Genomic DNA, 25,000 nt, shown 5'->3' with positions numbered 1-25,000 from the left:
GTTCTTGAGCATGCAAAGGTCACCAGCCTGGAAGCCATTTTACTTGAGACACAAGTAATTTGCAAGAAAAGACCCCTTGATTGAGAGGTGGTGGGGTGCAGTATTGAAGAATGAGGCTTATGTTAGGTGTTGAGAGGCAAAAGTATGATAGAGGGATAGGAACAGGTGTCTTGCTGTAGAGGAGATACATGGCTATCCCCAATTGGATAAAGAGGGAGTATGGTGGTGAAGAGGTGCAAGGAAATATCCTCAAGATACAAAAGGGTGAATGTGAGAGGAATGGAGACAGTGGAAAAGATGAGGAGAAGAGAGAGAGAGAGAGAAAGAGAGAGAAAGCAGGAAAGTTCATGAAAGGGTGTGGTGAGAGACATGATCAGAGGTAGTGATATAGGTGATTATATATATAAGGAGCACTCCATCGGTTGTGATGACGAGGGTCCCAGCTGATACAATGGAACAGCCTGCTCATGAAATTAACATGTAAGTAGCTGAGTACTCCACAAACACATGCATCCTTAACATAGTTCGCAAGGAGATTCAGCATGACACAGAGTGTGACAAGGCAGGCTGGCCCTTTGAAATACTGGTACTACTCATTTTTGCCAGCTGAGTGGACTGGAGCAACATGAAATAAAGTGTCTTGCTCAAGGACACAACATGCTGCCGGTAATTGAACTCACGACCTTACAACCATGAGCCAAATGCCCCTGACCACTAAGCCATGCGCCTATATCTTTATATATAAAAGTAAGGTTGTGTGTCTGTCTCCTACGATTTAGATTCCTAACTACTCCCACATTTTGCGGTGCAGTTTAACCAAAACTGGGTATCTTATAGTCGTGATTCATATCGAGCCCTTCTGAGTATTAGCGCGCGTCTACGATGAGTCTACAATTTAAAAAAAATTTACCATCATTTTTTTCCATTTTAATGCATTTTTTTCGCTATTATATAAGGGAAGTAACTCTCTAAAAATGTCTACGATGAGTCAACGATTTTTAAAAAATTTACCATAATTTTTTTTCCATTTTTAATGCATTTTTTGCTATTTTTTTGCTATAACTCTCTAAAAATGCTTATATAGTTATTTCCCTTACAAATCCGAGCAACGCCGGGCGATACTGCTAGTATTATATATATAGGTATAACAAAAAATATGTAATTAGTCATTCATAGAAAATAGTTTTGTTCTAAGTCTATTTCAATCAATGTGGCACAATGATGGAAAGTATGAGTTGATATGAAATGAGACAGAATCACAGGAGAACTGTTTTCATTTAGCATTCAGATTGCTGTCAAATCTAATATTTATTCACATTGTTTTGAATTACTAATGCATTATCTCATAGCTTCAAGATTTCAATGATGTGATTGTTTGCTTTTAGAATGACATTGTAGGGTAGGTATAAGAGTCTAGATCTGGCCAGTTAGGACATAAAACAAGTAGAATCATCGTTCATTGTTCGACCGTGGTCAAGACAATGGAATTTACTATGCTACGCCAGACTTCACGGTCCATCATAACATTACGGAGGTCCTGTTGCTGGATGCCTGTATCCCTGGAGATTACATCAGGGTAGGAGAGTGTGCACCCTCTAGTATCGCAAGTAGATGGCTTCCAGAGGAGAAGAGTAGAAATTACCTCGTTTTCAGCTCTACAACAATGTCCAGTAAACTGGACTCTTCTACCTTTCACAAGAGATGATACAGGTGGTAGTTTCCCATATATTTGTACTTTGGTTGGATGACGCTTCCACGAGAGATTTTGAGCTCTCATAAGGAGGCGAGTGTAAGTTCCATCCAACTGCCTCTCAAGCTTCTTTGATAACGTCCAGGTTTCTGAGCCATATAGTAGAAGTGACAGCCAGTTTAAATGCTAAAAGGCTAATGTTACCTAAGTATAAGAAAACAGCAAGGATTTTACCTTCTCTTCTTGGAATGTTTTTATGAAGATTAGTTTCTGGAAAGGAGTTAACCGCTTATTAAACTCATTAAACTCAACACATTCAAGATCCTCTACACCCTGAAGTGAATTTACCTGGAAAAAGACAAAAAGAAGGAAATTTCGTTACTGATCATTAATTTAAAATCGTATTAACTGACATAGAAGATGAAAAATGATAGGAGCCTCTACCAAGAGGATCCTATCATTTTTCATTAAATATTAACAACTGTGACTACAATAAAGGATATCTTTGCAGGTTTTGCAAGGCTCCCAAGCAAGCGAATAGATTAGTAAGAGAAATAATTAATTAATTACAAGTCAACCAATGCCAGATGGAATAAGAATAATCAGTGGTCATGGAAATAAAATATTTATTCAAAGATCAGGAACATCTTTTATTTGACTGTCAACTATAATATGATTCGAAAGCATGCATACACAGGTGCACGCACACACACATACATACACACACACACACACACACACACACACACACACACACACACACATACACACACACTCAAACACATACATACATGTCGTCATAAACCAAGGTGCCCTCATAAACATTGGTGTGGGTGTTGGTGCCATGTAAAAAGCATTAGTACTCTATTACTTGCTTCAGTCATTTGACTGCGGCCATGCTGGAGCACCACCTGTAGTCGAGCAAATCGATCCCAGGACTTATTCTTTGTAAGCCTAGTACTTATTCTATCAATCTCTATTGCTGAACCTCTAAGTTACGGGGACGTAAACACACCAGCATCGGTTGCCAAGTGATGTTGGGAGGACAAACACAGACACACAAACACACACACACATCATCATCATCATCATCATCGTTTAACGTCCGTGATGATGATGATGATGATGATGTGTGTGTGTGTTTGTGTGTCTGTGTTTGTCCTCCCAACATCACTTGACAACCGATGCTGGTGTGTTTACATCCCCGTAACTTAGCGGTTTGGCAATAGAGATTGATAGAATAATACATATATACAACGGGCTTCTTTCAGTTTCCATCTATCAAATCCACTCACAAGGCTTTTATCGGCCTGAGGCTATAGTAGAAGACACTTGCCCAAAGTGCCACAAAAAACACTGGTGATGGTGTCACTTAAAAAGCACAGGTTACTGTTCCCTTGCTTTGACATTGCATGATAGTTGTAAGTGAGTGTCACCAACATACAAGCAGTGTCGTTCCTTTCCAATCTTCCATGAAAACATGTACGGCCAGGGAAGAATATTACCTTACTTAGATGCAGGTGAAGGCTAGTAACAGGAAGGGCATCCAGCCATAGAATTCAAATTCCATCTGACTCATGCGAGCATTGGAAAGTGGACATCAGAATGATAATGATGATAATGATGATGATGATGATGATGATGATGACGATGATAATTGTGATGATGATGATGATCAATTAAATAAGTACCAGTTACAAAATGGAGTTGACGTAATCAACTTAATCCCCTTCCCAAGTTGCCCTTGTGGCAAAAATTTGAAATCATCACCATCATCATCATCATCATTATTATATACTGTTTTTTTTTGTTTTTGTATTATCATCATCATCGTCGTTGTCATCGACGATGATAATGATGATGATTGTGATAATAATGATGATGGTAGTGGTGACGGTGTTGGTGATGGTAGGAGTGGTGATGACAATGACAAACCCAGCTAAATATGAGCCAGAAACACGATGCACTGAACTGATGCTATATTATACCTTGTGATCTTCATCCACATGTTATCAAACTATTGATGAGCAGTTAACTGAATTAATAATTCATATAGAAATTTAATAGTTATGACGAGGTAGGTTTTCCTTTTTGTTCCACATTGTATAACAACTACCTACAGCATCTGTATAACATGTTACTAACTGGAGTCTGAAGCTGGTCTCTTGGTCTATTTCCTTAGTTATCTTCAGGGCCTACTTATATTCCCAGGCGGCGAGCTGGCAGAAACGTTAGCACGCCGGGCGAAATGCATTGCCGTATTTCGTCTGCCGTTACATTCCGAGTTCAAATTCCGCCGAGGTCGACTTTGCCTTTCATCCTTCCAGGGTCGATAAATTAAGTACCAGTTACGCACTGGGGTCTATGTAATCGACTTAATCCGTTTGTCTGTCCTTGTTTGTCTCCTCTGTGTCTAGCCCCTTGTGAGTAGTAAAGAAATATATATTCCCAGGCAGGTTGAAATGATTTGGTAAAACTGACTAGACATTCAGCCTCTCTTGGCAGCAGTATATTTTGTCATGAGCCAAATACACACACACACACACACACACACACACACACACACATACACACACACATGCAGAAATATAGACACATACAGGTGTAGGCATAGCTCTGTGGTAAAATGCCTGCTTCCCAAGCACATGGTTCTGGGTTCAGTGCCACTGTGTGATATCCTGGGCAAATATCTTCTACTAGAGCAATCAAACTAACCAAAAGCTTGTGAGTGGATTTGGTAGATAGAAACTGGAGCAGGCCTGTCATATATATATATACATACTCTTTACTCTCTTTTACTCTTTTACTTGTTTCAGTCATTTGACTGCGGCCATGCTGGAGCACCGCCTATAATCGAGCAACTCGACCCCGGGACTTATTCTTTTGTAAGCCCAGTACTTATTCTATCGGTCTCTTTTGCCGAACCGCTAAGTAACGGGGACATAGACACACCAGCATCGGTTGTCAAGCAATGCTAGGGGGACAAACACAGACACACACACACGCATATATATATATATATATATATATATATATATATATACATATATATATACATATATATATACATATATACGACAGGCTTCTTTCAGTTTCCGTCTACCAAATCCACTCACAAGACTTTGGTCAGCCCGAGGCTATAGTAGAAGACACTTGCCCAAGGTGCCACGTGGTGGGACTCAACCCGGAACCATGTGGTGGTAAACAAGCTACTTACCACACAGCCACTCCTGCGCATATATATATATAAATATGATGATGATGATGATATATATATATATATATATATATTATATATATATATATATATATATATATATATAATATATATATATATATATATATAATATAACAATCACCTCTATCAGTGCTGAAATTTCAACACATTCCCCCACATATGTAAACATTTTGTTTCTCTAATACAATAAAACAAAAACAGTATATAATAATAATGATGATTATGATGATGATGATTTTAAATTTTTGCCACAAGGGCAGCATGGGGAGGGGATTAAGTTGATTAGATCAACCCCATTGCGTTACTGGTACTTATTTAACTGACCCTGAAAGGATGAAAGGCAAAGTCAACCTCAGTGAAATTTGAACTCAGAATGTTGCAACAGTCAAAATACCACTAAGCATTTCGCCCGGCATGCTAATGATTCTGCCAGCTCAAAGCCTTAATGATAATAATAACAACAATAATAATAATAATAATAATAAAATAATAATAATAATAATAATAATAATATAATAATAATAATAATAATAACGATAATAATAATAATAATGATAATAATGATAATAATAATAATAATAACGATGATTAAATCACATTCTTATTCATAGAACAGAAATTTATACCTTGCTTAGAAAGGCTAAATTCAGATATAACTTAATTTTCATTCTAATTAAGCTTAATATTGAATCTTTAGAGTCAGACAAATTGTAATATCATATTCGATTTTTTAAAATATTTTTGTTCATTTATTTTTTTAGTAATCAGGGCAATTATGCAGTTCTATCAATCTAACAAATCTGTTTTGCTTCTAGACAATTTAATTACCAAAGCATTCATCATTTATTAAGGTTCATGGAAATTTACTATTGAACAATATAAGCATATAACAATAATCTTTTTTTTTCCCTCGCTAGAATAGCTATCAAGATCTCAATAATTCCATCATCAAAATATATTCTTTTTCCATTATCAATAATAATTTTCCCATACACTCAGCTATTAAGGATAAAGTTGCTGGGTGATTAATGTGTGTCAAATTTTGGCAGAATTCTTGTTTAAGCACCCCATATAACCCCTCATAATTTTTTTATCTTTTGGAATTTTCAGAAAAGTTTTGGGAATTTGTATTCTACACACAGGAATTCATATGATTATACAACTTTTTTATGCGTGATTTAAGGGCAATTTAGCTGTTATCTTTGGCATATCTCATGACCACCTGATACCTTCCTCACTTCTATGTCTCTCTGATGTTTTCCAATTTTTTCTCCCCATAAACACATTTAATGAAATGATGATGCACCCAAGGGTGATCTATTTCTGGGATTTAAGCAAAAAATTTGGACTGTCCATATTTCAAACTTGGATTTTTAAAAAATTTCATAAAAGAGTGGAACTTTCAGAATTTATGGAAAAAGGGAGGGGTGAACATTTTTGAAAAAATTTTGTTTTTCCATAATCATATGAATTCCCTTGTGTAAAACACAAATACACAAAAATTTTCTGAAAATTCTCAAAACTAGAAAAAGTTATGAGGGGTTATATAATGGGGTTCTTAGACCAGAATTCTGCCCAAACTTCTCATAATTTCCTTAATTACATCAGTCTAACTTACAAAAAAATCAATATGATTTCTACTTAGAAATGTTCTTCCTCTTCTGACTTTTTCTTCCCCCACCTCATCTTCTTCCTTTTCCAGATGCTCAACAAACTAATTATTCTTGTCTTTAGCCTCATCTGAAACTAAATTGTTGTAGGTACCCTGCAAATTTCTTCCAATCAGAGTGAGTTAGAGTTACGGTTAGAGATTAAGAGCATTAAATGCTGTTACCCTATAAGGATCTGCTTTTGACAGTACCCTTGAAAAATGGAAAAAATTTCATTGCACAAGAGGATTCACCAGTTTCTCTTTTAAAAGGTAGGTTTCAAATTCTGAAGTTATTTTGATTGACTAAACACATCTAGGCAGTGGCCCAGCAAGACCACAATTAAAAAGACTTAAGCAAGTAAAAGTCTAAAAGAATACAGAATAATGTCAAAAGAAAAAATCAAAAAATTAAAGGAGCAAAAAGTATTCAATTCCATACCACAACATTTCCTATTTGAACTTGGAGGTTTTGCAATGCTATTTCTTCTTTTAGGTTTGCAAATGAGGGCACACATCTACTTAAATCGCAAGCTGCTTGCCATGCATGTTGAGTTAGACCTGTAATATCAGGTTTCTCTGGGTATTCCTATGAAAATTAATAAGAGTAAAAGACCATGTAATTGAATTAGAAATCAGTAACAATGCATTTCACTTGTGTAGTAGTAATAGTAAAAGTTTGATTCATTTAAAACAGAAGCATTTCAAATACAATTGATTGTCAGACTAACGAATGGATAGAAAAGAGTATCTTCTTTTATTATTCTTTTACATATTTCAGTCAATTGTCTGCAGCCATGTTGGAGAACCCCTTGAAAGATTTTAGTCAAAAAATCGATCCCAGAATTTATTCTGTGAAAGCTTAGTACTTATTTTATTGGTCTCATTTGCCAAACCACTAAGTTACAGGAATATAAACACACCACCATTGGTTGTCAAGCGATGGTAGGGGGCAAAGCCACACACAAACGCACACAGATAAATATATGTACATACAGACAGGGAAAGCTCCCAGCCCATCAGGAATCACTGCTGAGATGCTTAAAATATCTGGTGGTGAAGGCTATAGTCTAGTCACCCGTATACTTAACCAAGTAATACACGAAGTAGTCATACCCAATGACTGGTATAGCAGCACCATAGTCAACTGCTACAAAGGTAAATGTGATGCCTAAGGTAGAAATAATTACAAAGGTTTCAAATTGTTGGATCAGATGACGAAAGTCATGGAGAGAGTCATAGTCCAACTAATTAGGGAGAGAGTTAGTTTAGATGAGATGCAGTTTGGGTTAGTGCCAGGGAAAAGCACCACTGATGCTATATTTCTGGTAAGGCAGCTGCAGGAGAAATACCCAACCAAGATAAACTTCTGTACTTGGCTTTTGTTGACATGGAGAAAGCCTTTGACAGAGTCCCCCAATCCCTTATCTAGTGGTCAATGTAGCAACTAGGGATAGATGAGAGGTTAGTGAGAGATGTACAAGCCATGTACAGGGATACTGTCAGTAAGGTGATGGTTGGCAACAAGTATAGTAAAGAATTCCAGGTAGAAGTAGGGGTTCACTAAGAATCAGTCCTCAGTTCCCTCTTGTTCATCATAGTCTTCCAGGCAATAACCAAGGAATTCAAGAGAGGCTGCCACTGGGAGCTCCTCTATGCTGATGACCTTGCTCTTATAGCTGAGTCACTACCAGAACAAAGCTGTACAGAAAACAGATTCTTTCACAAGTCAGGGAGAAAAACTAAAAGTAGCTGATAGCTTCTGTTACCTAGGTGACCAAGTCAGTTGCAGGGGTAGATGCTCTGAGAGTGTAGCTACTAGAATAAGAATAGGCTGGGCAAAGTTCAGAGAGCCCCTACGTCTGCTGGTAACAAAGGGCCTCTTGCTCAGAATGAAAGTTAGACTGTATGATGCCTGTGTACAAACAGCCATACTACATGACAGTGAAACATGGGCTGTGACTGCTGGGGACATGCGTAGGCTTGAAAGAAAGGAAGCTGATATGCTCCACTGGATTTGTAATGTCAGTGTGCACGCATGACAGAGTGTAAGCATCCAGAGAGAAAAGTTAGACATAAGAAGCATCAGACGTGGTGTGCAAGAGAGATGACTGCGCTAGTATGGTCACGTAATGCATATGGATGAGGGCAGCTGTGTGAAGAAGTCTCAGACCCTAACAGTGGAGGGAACGTGTGGAAGAGGTAGACCCAGGGAAATATGGGTTTCAAGAGGCAATGACAAGCAACTGAGACCTTTGGAAATATGCCGTGCTTGAGAAGACCTGTTGAACCAAGTAAAATCATAGTCATGACTGATGACAGTACCGCCTGACTGGCACCCGTGCCGGTGGTACATAAAATGCACCATTCAAGCATAGCCAATACTAGTGCTGCCTGACTAGCACCCATGTTGGTGGCATGTAAAATGCACCATTTGAGCATGGTCAATGCCAGTATCACCTGACTGGCTCCCATGCCAGTGGCACGTAAAAGCGCTCACTACACTCTTGGAGCAGTTGATGTTAGGAAGGGCATCCAGCTGTAGAAACCTTGGGAGGAGGAGGAGGTAACTACCCCAATCCTTGCAAGTAAGTAAAAGCAGTAATGAAAATGTGTAGCTGTTTTTAACAGAAATTATGACGGAAATGATGAGGGCAATTGTATGTAAGTAATAAATCTTTATTAATAGCTTCACAAAATTAAATATATTCATTAATTTTTTTCTTCTTTCATTTTTTTAACAGAACAAGATAGCTTTTAGTGAAACTACCGGAAATAAAAACCAACTAAACACTACTGAGCCAAAAAAACAAAACAACCACTGATTTGACAAAGGATTCAAGTTAGAACAGATGCATTGGTGAAATTTCTTTACAGTTTCATTTTGTAATTCCAATTAATAATAAAATCCAGGACTGAATTCCCAAGAGTGCTTTTGTTGCAGATGACATAATTTTTATCACAGAATCAATTCAATGTGGCAGCAGAGGATTGAATCATGTGGAAAAGTGCCAAGAGTATAATATTGTGAGGGATTTTCCCAACCCACTAGCACCATGAAAATGGCCATATACAATTTGTGGAGGTGGTGGCAGTGGTGGTGGTGGGGTGAACTGTTATGAAACACAATTTGGTGTAGGCAATGTAATCACGAGTGAAGTGACATTTAAGACAGGCCAACAGAGAACCAACTCTAAAACTGTTTACACATTTTTCCAGATAAAATATTCACATTGATAACATAGTAATTTATCATTTTATATGTATCTATGTGCATATACATATATACATATATATATATACACGCACTCTCACACACTATTTGATGGCATAAAAGACTTGTAGACACATTAGACACACCCTGGTTTTAGCAGATTCTATTTAGAAAAAAACAAAAAAAGGTTCTAGTGCATTGTAGCAAGTACCAGGACAAAATTAGTTTATGAGAATCCAACTTTGTATATAGGGTCTGAGGTATTTTTTTAAAGACAGTTTCTTGTGGGGAATGTGCATTTTATATGCTATCAAATAAAGTATATAATTATTCAAGTGAATATTTATAAATGGATATTTACAATTTAGTTTCGATACTAATTATTATTATTACATTTAAGATGGCAAGCTGGTAGAATCGTTAGTGTACTGAGCAAAATGCATTTCTTCTGCCTTTACATTCTGAGTTCAAATTCTGCCAAGGTAGATTTTTGCCTTTCATTCTTTCTGTAATCAATTTACCCTTTCCCTTAAAATTATTGGTCTTCTGCTAAAACTTGAAACTAAAAGCAGTAAGCAGGCAGAATTGTTACCGTGACAGATAAAACGCCAACTAAACACTTTGACAGTCTTTACATTCTCAGTTCAAACTCTGCCAAGGTCAATTTTGCTTTTTTACCTTTCAGGGTCAGTGAAATAAGAACCAGTTAAACACTGGAGTCAATGTAATCAACTAACTCTTTACCCCAAAATGTCAGGTTCTATGCCTATAGTAGAAAGGATTATTATTGTTGTTGTTGTTGTTGTTGTTGTTGTTGTTGGTGGTGGTGGTGGTGGTGGTGGTGGTGGTCGTGGTGGTCGTGGTCGTGGTAGTCGTGGTTGGGGTGGTAGTCGTGGTGGTGGTCGTGGTGGTGGTGGTGGTGGTGGTGGTGGTGGTGGTGGTGGTGGTGGTGGTGGTATTGTTATTGTTATTGTTATTATTATTATCATTCAGTAGTTTTATTTTTATAGCATGCTTTCACTTCACTACCGAGCACAGCTCTGTGTGCCTTGGGTATGTGCTGTGATTTGTTGTGATGCTCTGATGGTTATTGTATGGAAAGTGTTCTGCGTAGGATGTGTGCAGTGCCTAGTAGTGCAATTTTCTGTATGTTATATGTGTTTGTAAGTCCTGGTGTTTTTGTTATGTATTTGTCTGAATATTTTTTTATCATGCCTAATGCACCTACTATGATAGGAATTGTTTCTGTTTTCAGATTCCACATTCTAGTTACCTCTATTTCCAGGTCTTTGTATTTTGAGAGTTTCTCCATTTCTTTTAGAGACACGTTGTCATCAGCCGGTATTGATACATCAATTAGAAAGCATTTTTTTTTCTTCATGATCTCTGACAACTATATCTGGTCTGTTGGCCTTAATTTCTCTCTATCTGTGTGTATCAGCATATCCCAGAGTATGGTTGCTTTCTCGTTTTCTGTGACCTTTTCTGGTGTGTGCCTATACCATCTTTTTTCTGTTGTTATTCCATAATGTTGGCATAGCTTCCAATGTATGTAGGTTCCAACTCTGTCATGTCTGTGAATATATTCCTTCTTAGCCAAGACTGGGCAGCTAGAGATAATATGATTTATTGTTTCTTGTCCATCTCCACATATTCTGCAGTTACTTGTAATATTTCTTTTCATTACATGTTTTTGGTAATTTCTGGTGGGGAGGCTTTGGTCTTGTGCTGCAATTAAAAATCCCTCTGTTTCTGCTTTGAGTCCTGAGCTTCTCAACCATTGCTGGGATTTTTCTTTGTCTATTTCTTTTGCGTTTAGTTTAGTCCAGTATTTACCATGAAGGGGCTTTTCTTGCCATCGTTTTATCATGGCTCGTTGCTGTTCTATTTTTAGTTTGGATTTCATTTGTTTTATAGCTTTTGTTGTTTCTTCATCTTCTTCTTCTTCTTCATGTTTATTAGGTGGTATGATTTCTTGTTTGTATTTGTCAGCTTCCTTAAATACTGAGAACAGTTTTTTGTTTTGCTCGTGTTTTGCCGCTATCTGGATCAGTTTTCCTTCCTCTGAAGTAGATATTTTTGCAGTCCTATGGTGGTTATTTTATAGTAGTTTTCCAGCTGTATAAGGCCTCTACCACCTTCTATACGTTGTTATATAGTCTTTCTATGTCAGATTTTGGGTGATGCATCCTAGATCCTGTCATTATTTTTCTTGTTTTCCTATCTATTTTGGTCAGTTCATTTCGTGTCCAGTTAAGGATATTGTAGCTGTAACTTATAACTGGGACAGCTAAAGTGTTGATACCTATTATCTTGTTTTTTAGCATTGAGCTCTGTGTTTAGTATTGATCTAACTCGTCTATAATATTCTTTTTTTATTTTCTCTTTCATTTGTGTGTGTTTGTGTCTTATCTAGTTCATGGATTCCTAAGTATTTGTAAGTTTGGCTTTGGTCTAATTCTTTTATTTCATTGGTTTTATCTAGTGTGATGTTGTTACTCTTAACTAGTTTTCCTCTTTTCATGGTTACTTTGGCGCATTTTTCTAATCCAAATTTCATATCTATTTCTTTGGTAAATCCATGAACTGTCTTTAATAGTGTTTCCAGCTGTTTTCATTTGCAGCGTATAGTTTTAGGTCATCCATATATAAAAGGTGGCTGATCGTTTTGCCGTAACATTTATATCCGCATCCAGTTCTATTTAGCATATCAGATAGATGTGACAGTGCCAAGCAGAAAAGGAGTGGAGAGAGCGTGTCTCCCTGGAATATTCCTCTTCTAATGGGGATGTCTTTGGTTTTCATGAGTCCCTCTTTTGTTTGGAGGTGTAGGACTGTTTGCCATTTATTCATAGAGTGCTCTATGAATTTTATGATTGTTGGTGCTACTTTGTTAATGGCTAGTGTTTCGAGGATCCATGTGTGGGGGTTGCTATTATTATTATTATTATCATTATTATTATTATTATTGTTATTGTTATTATTTGCGCTAGATGGTTCACTTGCGCTAGATGGTTCACTTGTGCTAAATGAGGATGCAAAGAGAGAGGTTTGGAGATGCCACTATGAAAGGTTGCTGAATGAAGAAAATGAATGGGATAAAGAGAGTCTGCCGAATGTTGACCCAACAGAGGGACCAGCTATCCGAGTTGATAGTTCTGTGGTAGCTAAGGCAATTAGAAGCATGAAGACAGGAAAAGCCCCAGGCCCATCAGGAATCACTGCAGAGATGCTCAAAATGTCTGGTAGTGTCGGCTATAGCCTAGTCACCCATATAGTTAATCAGGTGATACACAAAGGGGTCATACCCAATGACTGGTGTAGCAGTATAATAGTCAACTGCTACAAAGGTAAAGGTGATGCCCTAGATACAAATAACTACAGAGGTATCAAGCTGTTGGACCAGGTGATGAAGGTTACGGAGAGGGTCATAGCCCAACTAATTAGAGAGAGAGTTAGTTTAGATGAGATGCAGTTTGGTTTGTGCCAGGGAAAAGTACTACTGATGCTATATTCCTGGTAAGGCAGCTGCAGGAGAAATACCTAGCCAAAGATAAGCCCCTGTACCTGGCTTTTGTTGACATGGAGAAAGCCTTCGACAGGGTCCCCCGATCCCTTATCTGGTGGGCAATGAGAAAACTAGGGATAGATGAATGGTTAGTGAGAGCTGTGCGGGCCATGTATAGGGACGCCGCTAGTAGGGTGAGGGTTGGAAATGAGTACAGTGAAGAATTCCGGGTAGAGGTAGGGGTCCACCAAGGCTCAGTACTCAGCCCCCTCCTATTTATCATAGTCCTCCAGGCAATAACGGGGAATTCAAGACAGGATGCCCTTGGGAGCTCCTCTATGCTGATGACCTTGCTCTAATTGCTGAGTCGCTATCAGAACTGGAGGAGAAGTTTCAGGGTGGAAACAAGGATTAGAATCGAAGGGCCTCAGAGTCAATCTAGCTAAAACCAAAGTCGTAATCAGTAGGAAGGTAGACAAATCACAAACACCTTCAGGTAGATGGCCCTGCTCGATCTGTAGAAAAGGTGTAGGTAGAAACTCTATAAGATGCACCAAGTGTAAGCTATGGACACATAAGAGATGCAGCAATGTCAAAGGAAGGCTAACTAGGAAGATGGTTTTTGTATGTGGCAGATGCTCAGGAACAATAAACACTGAAAATGCTCTGAGACCAACTTCCGTCACTTTCCAGGGAGAAAAAACTAGAAATAGTTGATAGTTTCCGTTACCTAGGTGACCAAGTCAGCAGCGGGGGTGGTGTGCTGAAAGTGTAACTGCTAGAGTAAGAATAGCTTGGGCAAAGTTCAGAGAGCTCTTACCTCTGCTGGTGACAAAAGGCCTCTCGCACAGAGTGAAAGGCAGACTGTATGATGCGTGTGTACGAACAGCCATGCTACATGGCAGTGAAACATGGGCCGTGACTGCTGAGGATATGCGTAAGCTCGCTAGAAATGAAGCCAGTATGCTCCGATGGATGTGTAATGCTGGTACTCACACTCGGCAGAGTGTAAGTACCTTGAGAGAAAAGCTGGACCTAAGAAGCATCAGTTGTGGTGTGCAAGAGAGACGTTTGCGCTGGTATGGTCATGTGGCGAGAATGGATGAAGATAGTTGTGTGAAAAAGTGCCACACCCTAGCGGTTGAGGGAACCTGTGGAAGAGGCAGACCCAGGAAAACCTGGGACGAGGTGGTGAAGCACGACCTTCGAACTTTAGGTCTCACTGAGGAAATGACTAGAGACCGAGACCTCTGGAAGTGTGCTGTGCGCGAGAAGACCCGGCAGGACAAGTGAGTCCACAACCCGTGGCCTTCTACATGGGATGGAGCCAGCCTACGTATGCATACCTTCCCTTCTTGGGACACAAAACTCTACTTGTGGAACGTGTTGAGGCAAGTGAGGATCAGAATCGAAATCGATCAATGGAAATGCGGATGTGCTACAGTGCCGGTGGCATGTCGAAACTCTGCTTGTGAAGACCCATTGAGGCAAGTGAGGATCAGAATCGAAATCGATCAATGGAAATCGATCAATGGAAATTGCAGATGTGTTACCAGTGCCGGTGGCATGTAAGAGAACTTTCCGTTTCGCGACCGTTGCCAGCACCGCCCCGTTTCGTGTCCGTTGCCAGCCTCGCCTGGCCCTCGTGCCGGTGGCACATAAAAAGCACCATCCGTTCGTGGCCGTTTGCCAGCTCTGTCTGGCACCAGTGCGGGTGGCACGTAAAAAGCACCCACTACACTCACGGAGTGGTTGGCGTTAGGAAGGGCATCCAGCCGTAGAAACACTGCCAGATTTGACTGGGCCTGATGAAGCCTTCTGGCTTCACAGACCCCAGTAGAACCGTCCAACCCATGCTAGCATGGAAAACGGACGCTAAATGATGATGATGATGATGATGATCATTATTATTATTATAATTATTAAGGCAGCAAGCTGGCAGAATCGTTAGCACACTGGGTGAGATGCTTAGTGGCATTTCATCCATCATCACATTCTGAGTTCAAATTTCTGGATTCAGTCCCACTGTGTGGCATCTTGAGCAAGTGTGTGTGTGTGTGTGTGTGTGTACATACACAATGGGCTTCTTCCAGTTTCCATCGACCAAATCCAGTCACAAAGCTTTAGTTGGCCTGAGGCTATAGAAAAAGTTACTTGTCCACAGTACCTATCATGTACTGGGACTGAACTCAAAACCACACGGTTGCAAAGTGACAGTCTTAACCACACAGCCAGACCTGGATATAAAAATTCATGTCAATATATACCATTTTCTAATTTACTTATATTACTGTCTACATAAGTAATTCCCTTGACAAACAAACACTGTATGCTCACATCCTATCATTATGATGATGAATACACAAATCCAGCAAAATCCAAACAGACACAAGGAAAGTAGACAAATTGCACAGCAGTTTTGATAGTATTTCAGTCATTCAATCAAGGAAATGATCAACTCAGGGAATTAGAGTGCAAATCATTGAGTGTTTCACAGATACTTATACCATTAATGTAATGACATTGGCTCTTTGAATAACAGTTGCAGTCTGTCTGACATGTCTCTATACAGTTTCTCTCTGGTCTATCTCAATTACAAGGCTAAGGTTGTTCTGTGGCTATTGTAGAACACACTTGTTCAAGATACAATCGAAGACAACTTATGATTGCAGAGTGAACTTTTTTAAACAGCCAGCCATGCCAATACCCACGTAATAACATATGAATTGCAGCCAAGCTGGAGCACCACCATGAAGGGTTTAGTTAAAAAAACTAACCCTAGTACTTATTTTTCTTTTAATCCTGGTACTTAAACATAGGCACAGGCACAACTGTGTGGTAAAAAGCTTCATCTACAACCACATGGTTTTGGGTTCAGTCCCTCTGCATGGCACCTTGAGCAAGCCTTGTGAGTGGATTTGGTAGACAGAAACTGAAAGAAGTCTATCGTATATATGCATGTGTGTGTATATATATATATATATACATATACATATATATATGTATGTATGTATATATATATATATATATATATATATATATATATATATATATATACATATATATATATATATGTATATATATATATATATATATATATATATATATATACATACATATATATATATATATATATATACATATATATATATATATATATATATATATATATATATATATATATATATATATGTATGTATGTATGTATGTATATATCTATAAAGAATACATAAAATGGAAGAATGCAACAGGCAACAACAAAGCATTCAGACAGGTAGACGATAGAAAAAGGGACAGGAAGAAACAAGGATGGGTCATTCGGAGTTTTCTATCCTCAGTCAAGTTCCAGATCTTCTCAGCAGTTTCAGTTGGTTATATTTGAGACCGCTCCAATTTGGCCAGCCCCAATAAATTTTTAAGCTAACAGCACTAAATTCCTTGGAAGAAAGCAAGCGAATGTATATGAAAACAAAGACAAAAAATACAGAGAAATGGTACACAAATACAAATGCAAACTGTAGGTATCTTTCAGCTAAGGACGATTTAAATTAAGCTGGCATGTGTGGGAGTGAAGCCTTATGGCAGGGACATAAGAGTTGATAGTCATGGGAAGGAATATAGATGTTGCACAGATGGTAGTCAAACCAAAAAAGAAAGGTCGGGCATAGTGGAACACCAGCCATGTGGAAGGAGGGGAGAGAGATAGAGGCAGAGAGATAGAAGAATTAGGGAGAGATGAGAAAGAAAGAAAAACGAAAGGGACAGAGTGAGGTAAAAGAGGAGGGAAGGTGAGAATGAAGGGAAAGAAAGAAAAAAGGGGCAGATTTTTGCCAACATAACATGGCAGTCCTGGTTTAGGACACAGATTGTGTTGTATACCCAGCTGGAGATATGTCTCCTGGGGCTAAATTACAACAACATTCGTCCTAAACCAGGACTGCCATGTTATGTTAGCAAAAATCTTTACTCCAAAGTACTGTTGCTGAATATCTCTCGTTGTGATATTTAAAAATAGTAATTAACTACTAAAGGGTTTAGAATAATGTGAACTGAGTAGTAACTTTTTCACCTTCTCTCCTTCATAGACTACACTTTTGATGATTCAATACATACAATTTTGCTTCTCTAATTTTCCTCAATATAATTCCATTAAAAATTCCAAAACCGTAACTAACAGTCCCAAATTTTCATTACATATATGACATATGGACAGAATTTTTCTTAGATCACACATATTCAATTGAACAGTTCAACATATATATATATATATACCGGAGTAAACACATAAATGTGAAACAAGGTGGAAAAAAAGAGTACTCAAATACCAGTGGTAGAGTAATATGCTTTATTTAAAGCAGCAGAAAATTCAACAAAACCTGTTACTCTGAGTTTCCTGTTGCCGTTCATCGTTTAAAAATGAACGGCAACGGGAAACTCAGAGTAACAGGTTTTGTTGAATTTTCTTCTGCTTTAAATAAAGTATATATATATATCATGAATGACCATATGATTGCACCTAGAAGATTCCCCACCGAGACATAAGTCTGGGCAAAGTTGTTTATGAAAGACCAGCAGTCACCCATGCATACCAGCCTCCCTTCTCCATGCCACTGATGTTATCCAAGGGAAAGACAAAGGCTGACACAGCTTGGCACCAGTGATGCTGCAATTCATTTCTACAGCTGAGTGAACTGAAGCAACATGAAATAAAGTGTCTTGCTCAATAACACAAAACACAGCACAGGCTGGGAATTGAACTCACTACCTCATGGTTATGAGCCCAATGCTCTGAGCCATGTGGCTTCACCACTAACTTAGAAATGTGCAATTAAAACTGTTGTCTTCAAAGTAGGGATACTTATAATTTTTTGCTTGGGTAGATTTGATTAAATCACATCTTCTTATTTTATTAATTCTCACCTGGTTCATAGGTAACACAAACATTGAGAGATTTGTACTCAATCACTTCAGTAACAAGCTATATAGAGTATAATACATCAGGAGCCAAATCTCACTCATTCATCATCATCATCATCGTTTAACGTCCGCTTTCCATGCTAGCATGGGTTGGACGATTTGACTGAGGACTGGTGAACCAGATGGCTGCACCAGGCTCCAGTCTGATCTGGCAGAGTTTCTACAGCTGGATGCCCTTCCTAATGCCAACCACTCCGAGAGTGTAGTGGGTGCTTTTTATGTGCCACCTGCACGGAGGCTAGTCAGGCGGTACTGGCAATGACCTCGCTTGAATCTTTTTACACATGCCCCCGGCACAGGTGCCAGTAAGGCGACGCTGGTAACGATCACACATGAATCATGCCCTCCGGCAACGATCACGCTCAGATAGTGCTCTTGGCACCCTACTAGCATGGGCACATTAGCATTTTAAATAAAGGAAGAATACTTTATATTATACAGCACTAGATATATTATATTTGATAAAAAAGAAACCATCAGATGATCATAGGTGAAATATTTTTGATCATAAGGTTACTCAACCAGAACCAATCTGGGGTTAAGCAACAGGTAACATATGAACTACAGCAGACTTACTTGACTATTTCGTCTTCTGCAAATCTTCAAAGCAAAAAGAACTTTTTCATGAAGATAAAAATCTATTATTTTAGTTTAGAAATAGTAAGACTATAAATACATTTGAAACAAGCATCTCACTAAATACAGCTCAGTATTCAAAATAGTTGATAAATTGGCCAATTCTGTTCCATACATTATCAAATGACAAGTTCTAATTTAATGATGTTAAGAATTTTAGGCGTATGTTTACCTCAAAGCCATAAAGCCAATATCTAAATCTAGCAGGACACATACTAAAAAAAAAAAAATACACACACACACACAATTTTATAAACAGCAGATGTTTACTTCTCAGCTATAGGTTGAGATTTATTTCAGTATTTGAATTTTACCTCATCTAATCCCCCAGCGCCACGCAGAAAATAATTCCATTCTTCAGGCAAGACATCGTTTTTCTCTTTCATTATCATTGCACAAAGTAAAAATGAAAATACCAATTTATGTTCTTCAAACAGTGCTCTGAAATGCAGAAGTATAAAAGAAAAAAAAGAAGAAACATGTTACTTTACTTTATGAAATCATATTCATTTATCATAAAAAAAAAAAAGGGAATAAAAATAGAAAACATTTTTCAAAATGCAAAATCGATTTTGTAAGCATTGCAAAACAACTCTTACAACTCAGATTTTATTTACAATATATAAATTTGTTTTAAGTAAATATTAATGGATATTATTATCATCTTCATCAGCAGCAGCAGCAGCATGATTATTATTATTACTATTATTATTATTATCATCACTGTCACATGACCTTATACTTCAATTTGCATTCCTGGCAATGGCATTAATAACTTCCAGAGCAGTGTTTCTTAAACTCAGGGTCATGACCCATAGTTGGGTCATCAAGTTTTTTATCAGTGGGTCATGAAGTAATTCGTTAAAGCTTTAATTAACTTTCTAAATGCAAAATTCTTTCCTGCAATGTTATATATTGCTACATATGACTGACTAATTCCATTCTGACTTATGAAGATATTTGCATCAGATGTGTTGTACAAGAGAGAAGACTGCACTGGTATGGTCATATGGTGCATATGGATGAGGACAGCTGTGTAAAGAAGTGCCAGTCTCTAACTGTGGAGGGAACATATGGGAGGGAATACGAATGAAAAGGTCAAAAATGGATAGAGACGAATGAGAATAAGAACAATAACAAAAGCTACAAGAACTTCATCCTATTTGGTCCATTCCAAAGCAAGTTTCTTTTCATGTGCATATTACAATTTTATAAAGTTTTAATATTCTATATTCATGGGAAAGCATGGGATGAGGTGTCAAAGCATGATCTTTGGATGTTGAGTCCCATTGAGGTGGCTGAGTGACATGGGACTGAGACCTTTGGTGATTTGCTGTATTTGAGAAGACGTCAATGCTAAGTGAAATTATAGTTGTGGCTTTACTCATATAAATTAACTTTTCTAAGCCTATCGTATATATGTATATATATGTATATATGTATATGTTTGTGTGTTTGTGTTCGTCCCCCCCAACATCGCTTGACAACCGATGCTGGCATGTTTACATCCCCGTAACTTAGCGGTTCGGTAAAAGAGACGGATAAAATAAGTACTAGGCTTACAAAGAATAAGTCTTGGGGTTGATTTGTTCGACTAAAGGTGGTGCTCCAGCATGGCCACAGTCAAATGACTGAAACAAGTAAAAGACTAAAAGAGTAAGTAATAAATGCTTCACTTGTTTTATTGTAGGAAGCCAACTACTCTTGGAGTGGTTGGCGTTAGGAAGGGCATCCAGCCATAGAAATCAAGCCAAACTAGACTGGAGCCTGGTACAGCTCTCTGGCTTACCAGTTCCAGTTACACCATCTAACTCACAAAAACATGGAAATCAGATGCTAAATGATGATGATGCTGATGACGAGGATGATGATGAATGAATAGCATCATTCAAATGGTAAGTTTTATAATGTCAAAATCTCCAAGTAACAAACTTTTCAATTATTTTTGTTGTTCAGTCAGATCTGAGCATGAACACTTATCCTATTACTCAGGAATTCAGACAGTTATATCATGAAAAAGTTCTACCAGAAGTTAAGTAGAAATTTTTTTTTTATTTGAAAAAACTATCATCCTTAAACTTCAAGATTTCCAGATTACAAGTGGATACTTCTCTTTGCTTATCTCACTGATATCTTTGTCTGAACTGAATTACTTAAATATGCTCTACAGAGCCATAATCAAATAATTATAGATTTTAAGGAAGAAATAAACGTGTTTAATGTGAAAAATAGGAAAATAGATCAAGAAAAATCTACACCACTTCCTGCATCTATTCTGCTGAAAGAAGATTGTGGCAATAAATTTAATGATATACGGAATATTTATCTTGAATCATCTTGCAAAACTGATAACAGAGCTCAGTCACTACATTCCAACAGAAGAATCTGACAAATGCAATTGAGTGAGAATGCCATTTAGAACTGACGTTAATGATTTGCATGAGGATTTTGTCAATGCAAATAAATTTCAAGGATAGTCTATAGAAAGTTCCAAACAATGTGACAGTTGTAATTTCAATAAAACTGTTGAATATATCAACCTGGCTGAATGTTAAGGAAAGAATAATGAATGGATGACAATGAAGCAATTAGGGAGTGTCTCCTGTTTACCACAATATATTGGTGTGAATTGGGGTTTCCAATGTTAACAAATATTAAAACCAAACAAAGAAACAGATTGCAGTTGGAAGATGACGAAAGCTACAGCATATTAAAGATGGCAACAAAATTGGAAAGACTTTCAAAACTTGTCTAAAGTCAAGATTCTCATTAAATTACATAAATGCCAATATGATTGTATGTAAGGCATCTCAAGAATTTCAGAACATTATCATAAAGTAGAAGAATATCAGGTGTGTACAGAATTTTCAGAGAGACAAAGACTTACTAAGTTATAAACACAGCTATTTTTCAAAGTTTACTGAACTGGCAGAATCGTTAGTATGCCTGGTGAAATGCTTAACAGCATCTTGTCTGTCTTCATGTTCTGAGTTCCAATTCCACCAAAGTAATTTTTTTTTTTTTTTATTATTTATGCACCCTTTGCTCATGGGCCTGGTTTCCCGGTTTCTATGGCGTATGTGTTCCCTCCAGCTGGACAGGACGCCAGTCCATTGCAGCATTACTCAAGAAACAGGAAGAAAGGGTGAAGGAAAGTTGGGGCGAAAGAGTACAACAGGGGTCGCCAACACCCCCTGCCAGAGCCTCGTTGAGCTTTTAAGTGTTTTCGTTCAATAAACACACACAACACCCAGTCTGGAAATCGAAACCACAATCCTACGACCGCGAGTCCACTGCCCTAACCACTAGGCCATTGCGCCTCCACAAAGTCAACTTTACCTTTCATTATTTTGGGGTCAATGAAATAAGTACCACTTCAGTATTGGGGTCAATTCAATCAACCTACTCCCTCCCTGAAATTGCTAGCCTTGTGCCAAAATTAGTATAGAATATGTTGTAAAATTCTGAAGTGTGATTTTACAATAGCAAATGTAATTTTACCACAAGTGAAATTATTAAATGACAAGCAACAGGCTTAAATCTTTTTGTTAAGTTTATCAATATCTCTTATTCTTTCATAAAATAAATAACCTCAAAAAAAATTGTAAATCACCATAGCTGTAAAATTAATTAGCAATAGGATAGGCATCCAAACATAGAAAATCTGCTTCAAGAAATTCCATTTGACCCATGCAAATATGGAAAAGTGGTTGTTAAAATGATTTTCAGTTTTTTGTTTGCCATCTTAAAATCATAATCCACTTTGGCTCGTTATTCCAATTGTTCAAGAAACACTTTCTCACACCTTTATAAGTACAAATTAAAGTATTATAATTACCATTAAATTAAAAACTAAAAGTAAAAAGTAATAAATCAAAAAGTAATTCAAAATAAACCTGAAACAAATTAAATCTTTTTCTAATTAAATAACACCATCAAACCAGATTTCCAATGCCTAATTTTGCAACAAACCAAGCATCAAAACATCTTTTATGAGTTTTTGGGAATTGAAAGAAAGAGTACAGCAGGGGTTTCCACCACCCCCTGCCGGAGCCTCGTGGAGCTTTAAGTGTTTTTGCTCAATAAACACTCACAACGCTCGGTCTGGGAATCAAAGCCGCGATCCTACGACCGCGAGTCCACTGCCCTAACCACTGGGCCCATTGCACCTCCATTTTGGGGAATCATGTTTTTGAAATATATAAGACAGTTACTCTGGTTGTAAATACACTTGCTTCAATGAAATCATTCTTTTATCAAGTTTGTTGGGACACAATTTATATGTTGAATGGAAATGTTTGCAAAGATTCTTCAATATTAATCACAGGTATGGTAGTGAACTGGCAGAATCGTTAGAATGCAAGGTAAAATGCTTAGTGGCATTTCATCCATCTTTACATTCTGAGTTCAATTTTCACTGAGGATGACTTTGCCTGTTCTCCTTTCAGCATCAATAAAATAGTACCAGTTGAGCGCTACGGTTAATGAAATCAACTTACCCATTTCCCTGAAATTGCTGGCCTTGTGTCAAAATTTGAAACCAATGTTAATCATAGGCATTCATTTAACCTTTCAACAAGTGACACAATGTGATCATGTTCTGTGTTCTTGATTTTGTCACCAACACCTTCACAGTGCAAATGTGATGTACAATCTCTGTTCATCCAAATCTTTGCTGTTGTCTTTGTAACACCATGTGCAGTAGCAATGGATTCCCAATTTTCTCATTCAGTAGCAGACAGTACACATATACAAGTTTCAAATGCAGACTTCTTGAATGGTTCTCCCAACAGGTTTAACCTGTTTGTTTAACTTTGTGAAATACCTGCAACTGTAGCTTGAGACTGACTTTTGTCATCAACAAGCAGATACATTATTGTAAGCCTAAACTTAAATGATGAAACAAACTTAGATTTGAAATGAACCAACATCAATTCAAATGAGTCAAAACAGACATCTGCTATGTTTCATCTGAATAACTAGTGTTTAAATTGCTTCAGTATTATTTTAACTTGCTTTGAGATTGTTTCAATTTATTTCGGAAAATTTTGATTTGCTTCGATTTTTAAAAAAATGTTTTGGGCTTATTTTAATTTGCTTTGAGATTATTGTAATTTATGTCTGAGAAAGAGACCAACCCGGCTGAAACTGGCCCTGGCTCTGAGTACAAATGTATTGTTTTCATAAGTTTTGAATTAAAATCTTCCACCAAACCTTAGTCACAATTTATGTTCCTAACAGTAGCTGAATGATAACTAAGTTATTTTACTAAATTCTATATTATATTTAAAATAATTGAAACACATAGCATCTCAAAATAAATACAGTAATGAAAGGGTTAATGAAGTTCAGTTAAGCTTTGTAGACTGCTTTTGCCATAATATGAGGAAAGCATTGTAAGTAAGAGGTCACCAGAATCTCAGCCAAATGACAAACAAGTGGACACCAAAAAGAATTTAAATGCCAAAACTGGACAGATATCCATTTTGTCATATATAAAATTAGCAATTATATTGTTAAAAAACAAATGATAGAAAACAAATAAATGTTGCAAGGAAGCAGCTGATAATGTTTATGGAGTACAGTATAACCAGTTAAAGGTAAGGAAATAAAGTTAGGAGATTGATGTCAAGAAAGAGAACTTCAGCAGAAATGCCCAGATAAGAAAACTTTATATAATTTTTATTGATTTAGTGAAATTATCTGGTAAATTCTCACATAATGTGTAGATAATACAATATCTTTAATATGTTTTGAGTGGAATTTACCAAATAAGACCTACGGGAAATATATCTTAAGCTATAGTATCATTACGATATATATATTTTTTTTTTTAATTTAAAGAAAAATTGAATAAAATGATTGAGTGATAATTTGTGATATAATAGAAAGATTTTTTTAAAATTACAATAGATATTACAGAACCAAAAATAACTGACATTCTTCAGATCACAGAGGATTTTGATGTTGTAAAAATATGCATTTCTGGTTTTTATTTTTGTGAGTTTTTTTACATCTATCACTAATAGACAACCCAGCCATGATCACTATGGCTTTACTCCATATAGTATCTATACAGTTCAAAATTT

General features: G+C 37.2%; 1 protein-coding gene across 1 annotated transcript in view; it reads right to left on the bottom strand.

Moving 5' to 3' along the window:
- Positions 1-25,000, bottom strand: part of LOC115219341 (dynein heavy chain 6, axonemal-like) — a 349,247-nt gene that overhangs the window by 60,868 nt on the left and 263,379 nt on the right. The window contains exons 66-68 of the mRNA XM_036509002.1: positions 19,226-19,352; positions 7,019-7,165; positions 1,925-2,038 (exon numbers count right to left, since the gene is read on the bottom strand). Coding sequence (XP_036364895.1) covers positions 1,925-2,038; positions 7,019-7,165; positions 19,226-19,352 — 388 coding nt within the window. The remainder of the gene's footprint in view (positions 1-1,924; positions 2,039-7,018; positions 7,166-19,225; positions 19,353-25,000) is intronic.

The sequence above is a fragment of the Octopus sinensis genome, linkage group LG14 (genome assembly GCF_006345805.1).
Source record: "Octopus sinensis linkage group LG14, ASM634580v1, whole genome shotgun sequence".
NCBI lineage: Eukaryota > Metazoa > Mollusca > Cephalopoda > Octopoda > Octopodidae > Octopus > Octopus sinensis.
This window is presented reverse-complemented; position numbering and strand designations above follow the sequence as displayed.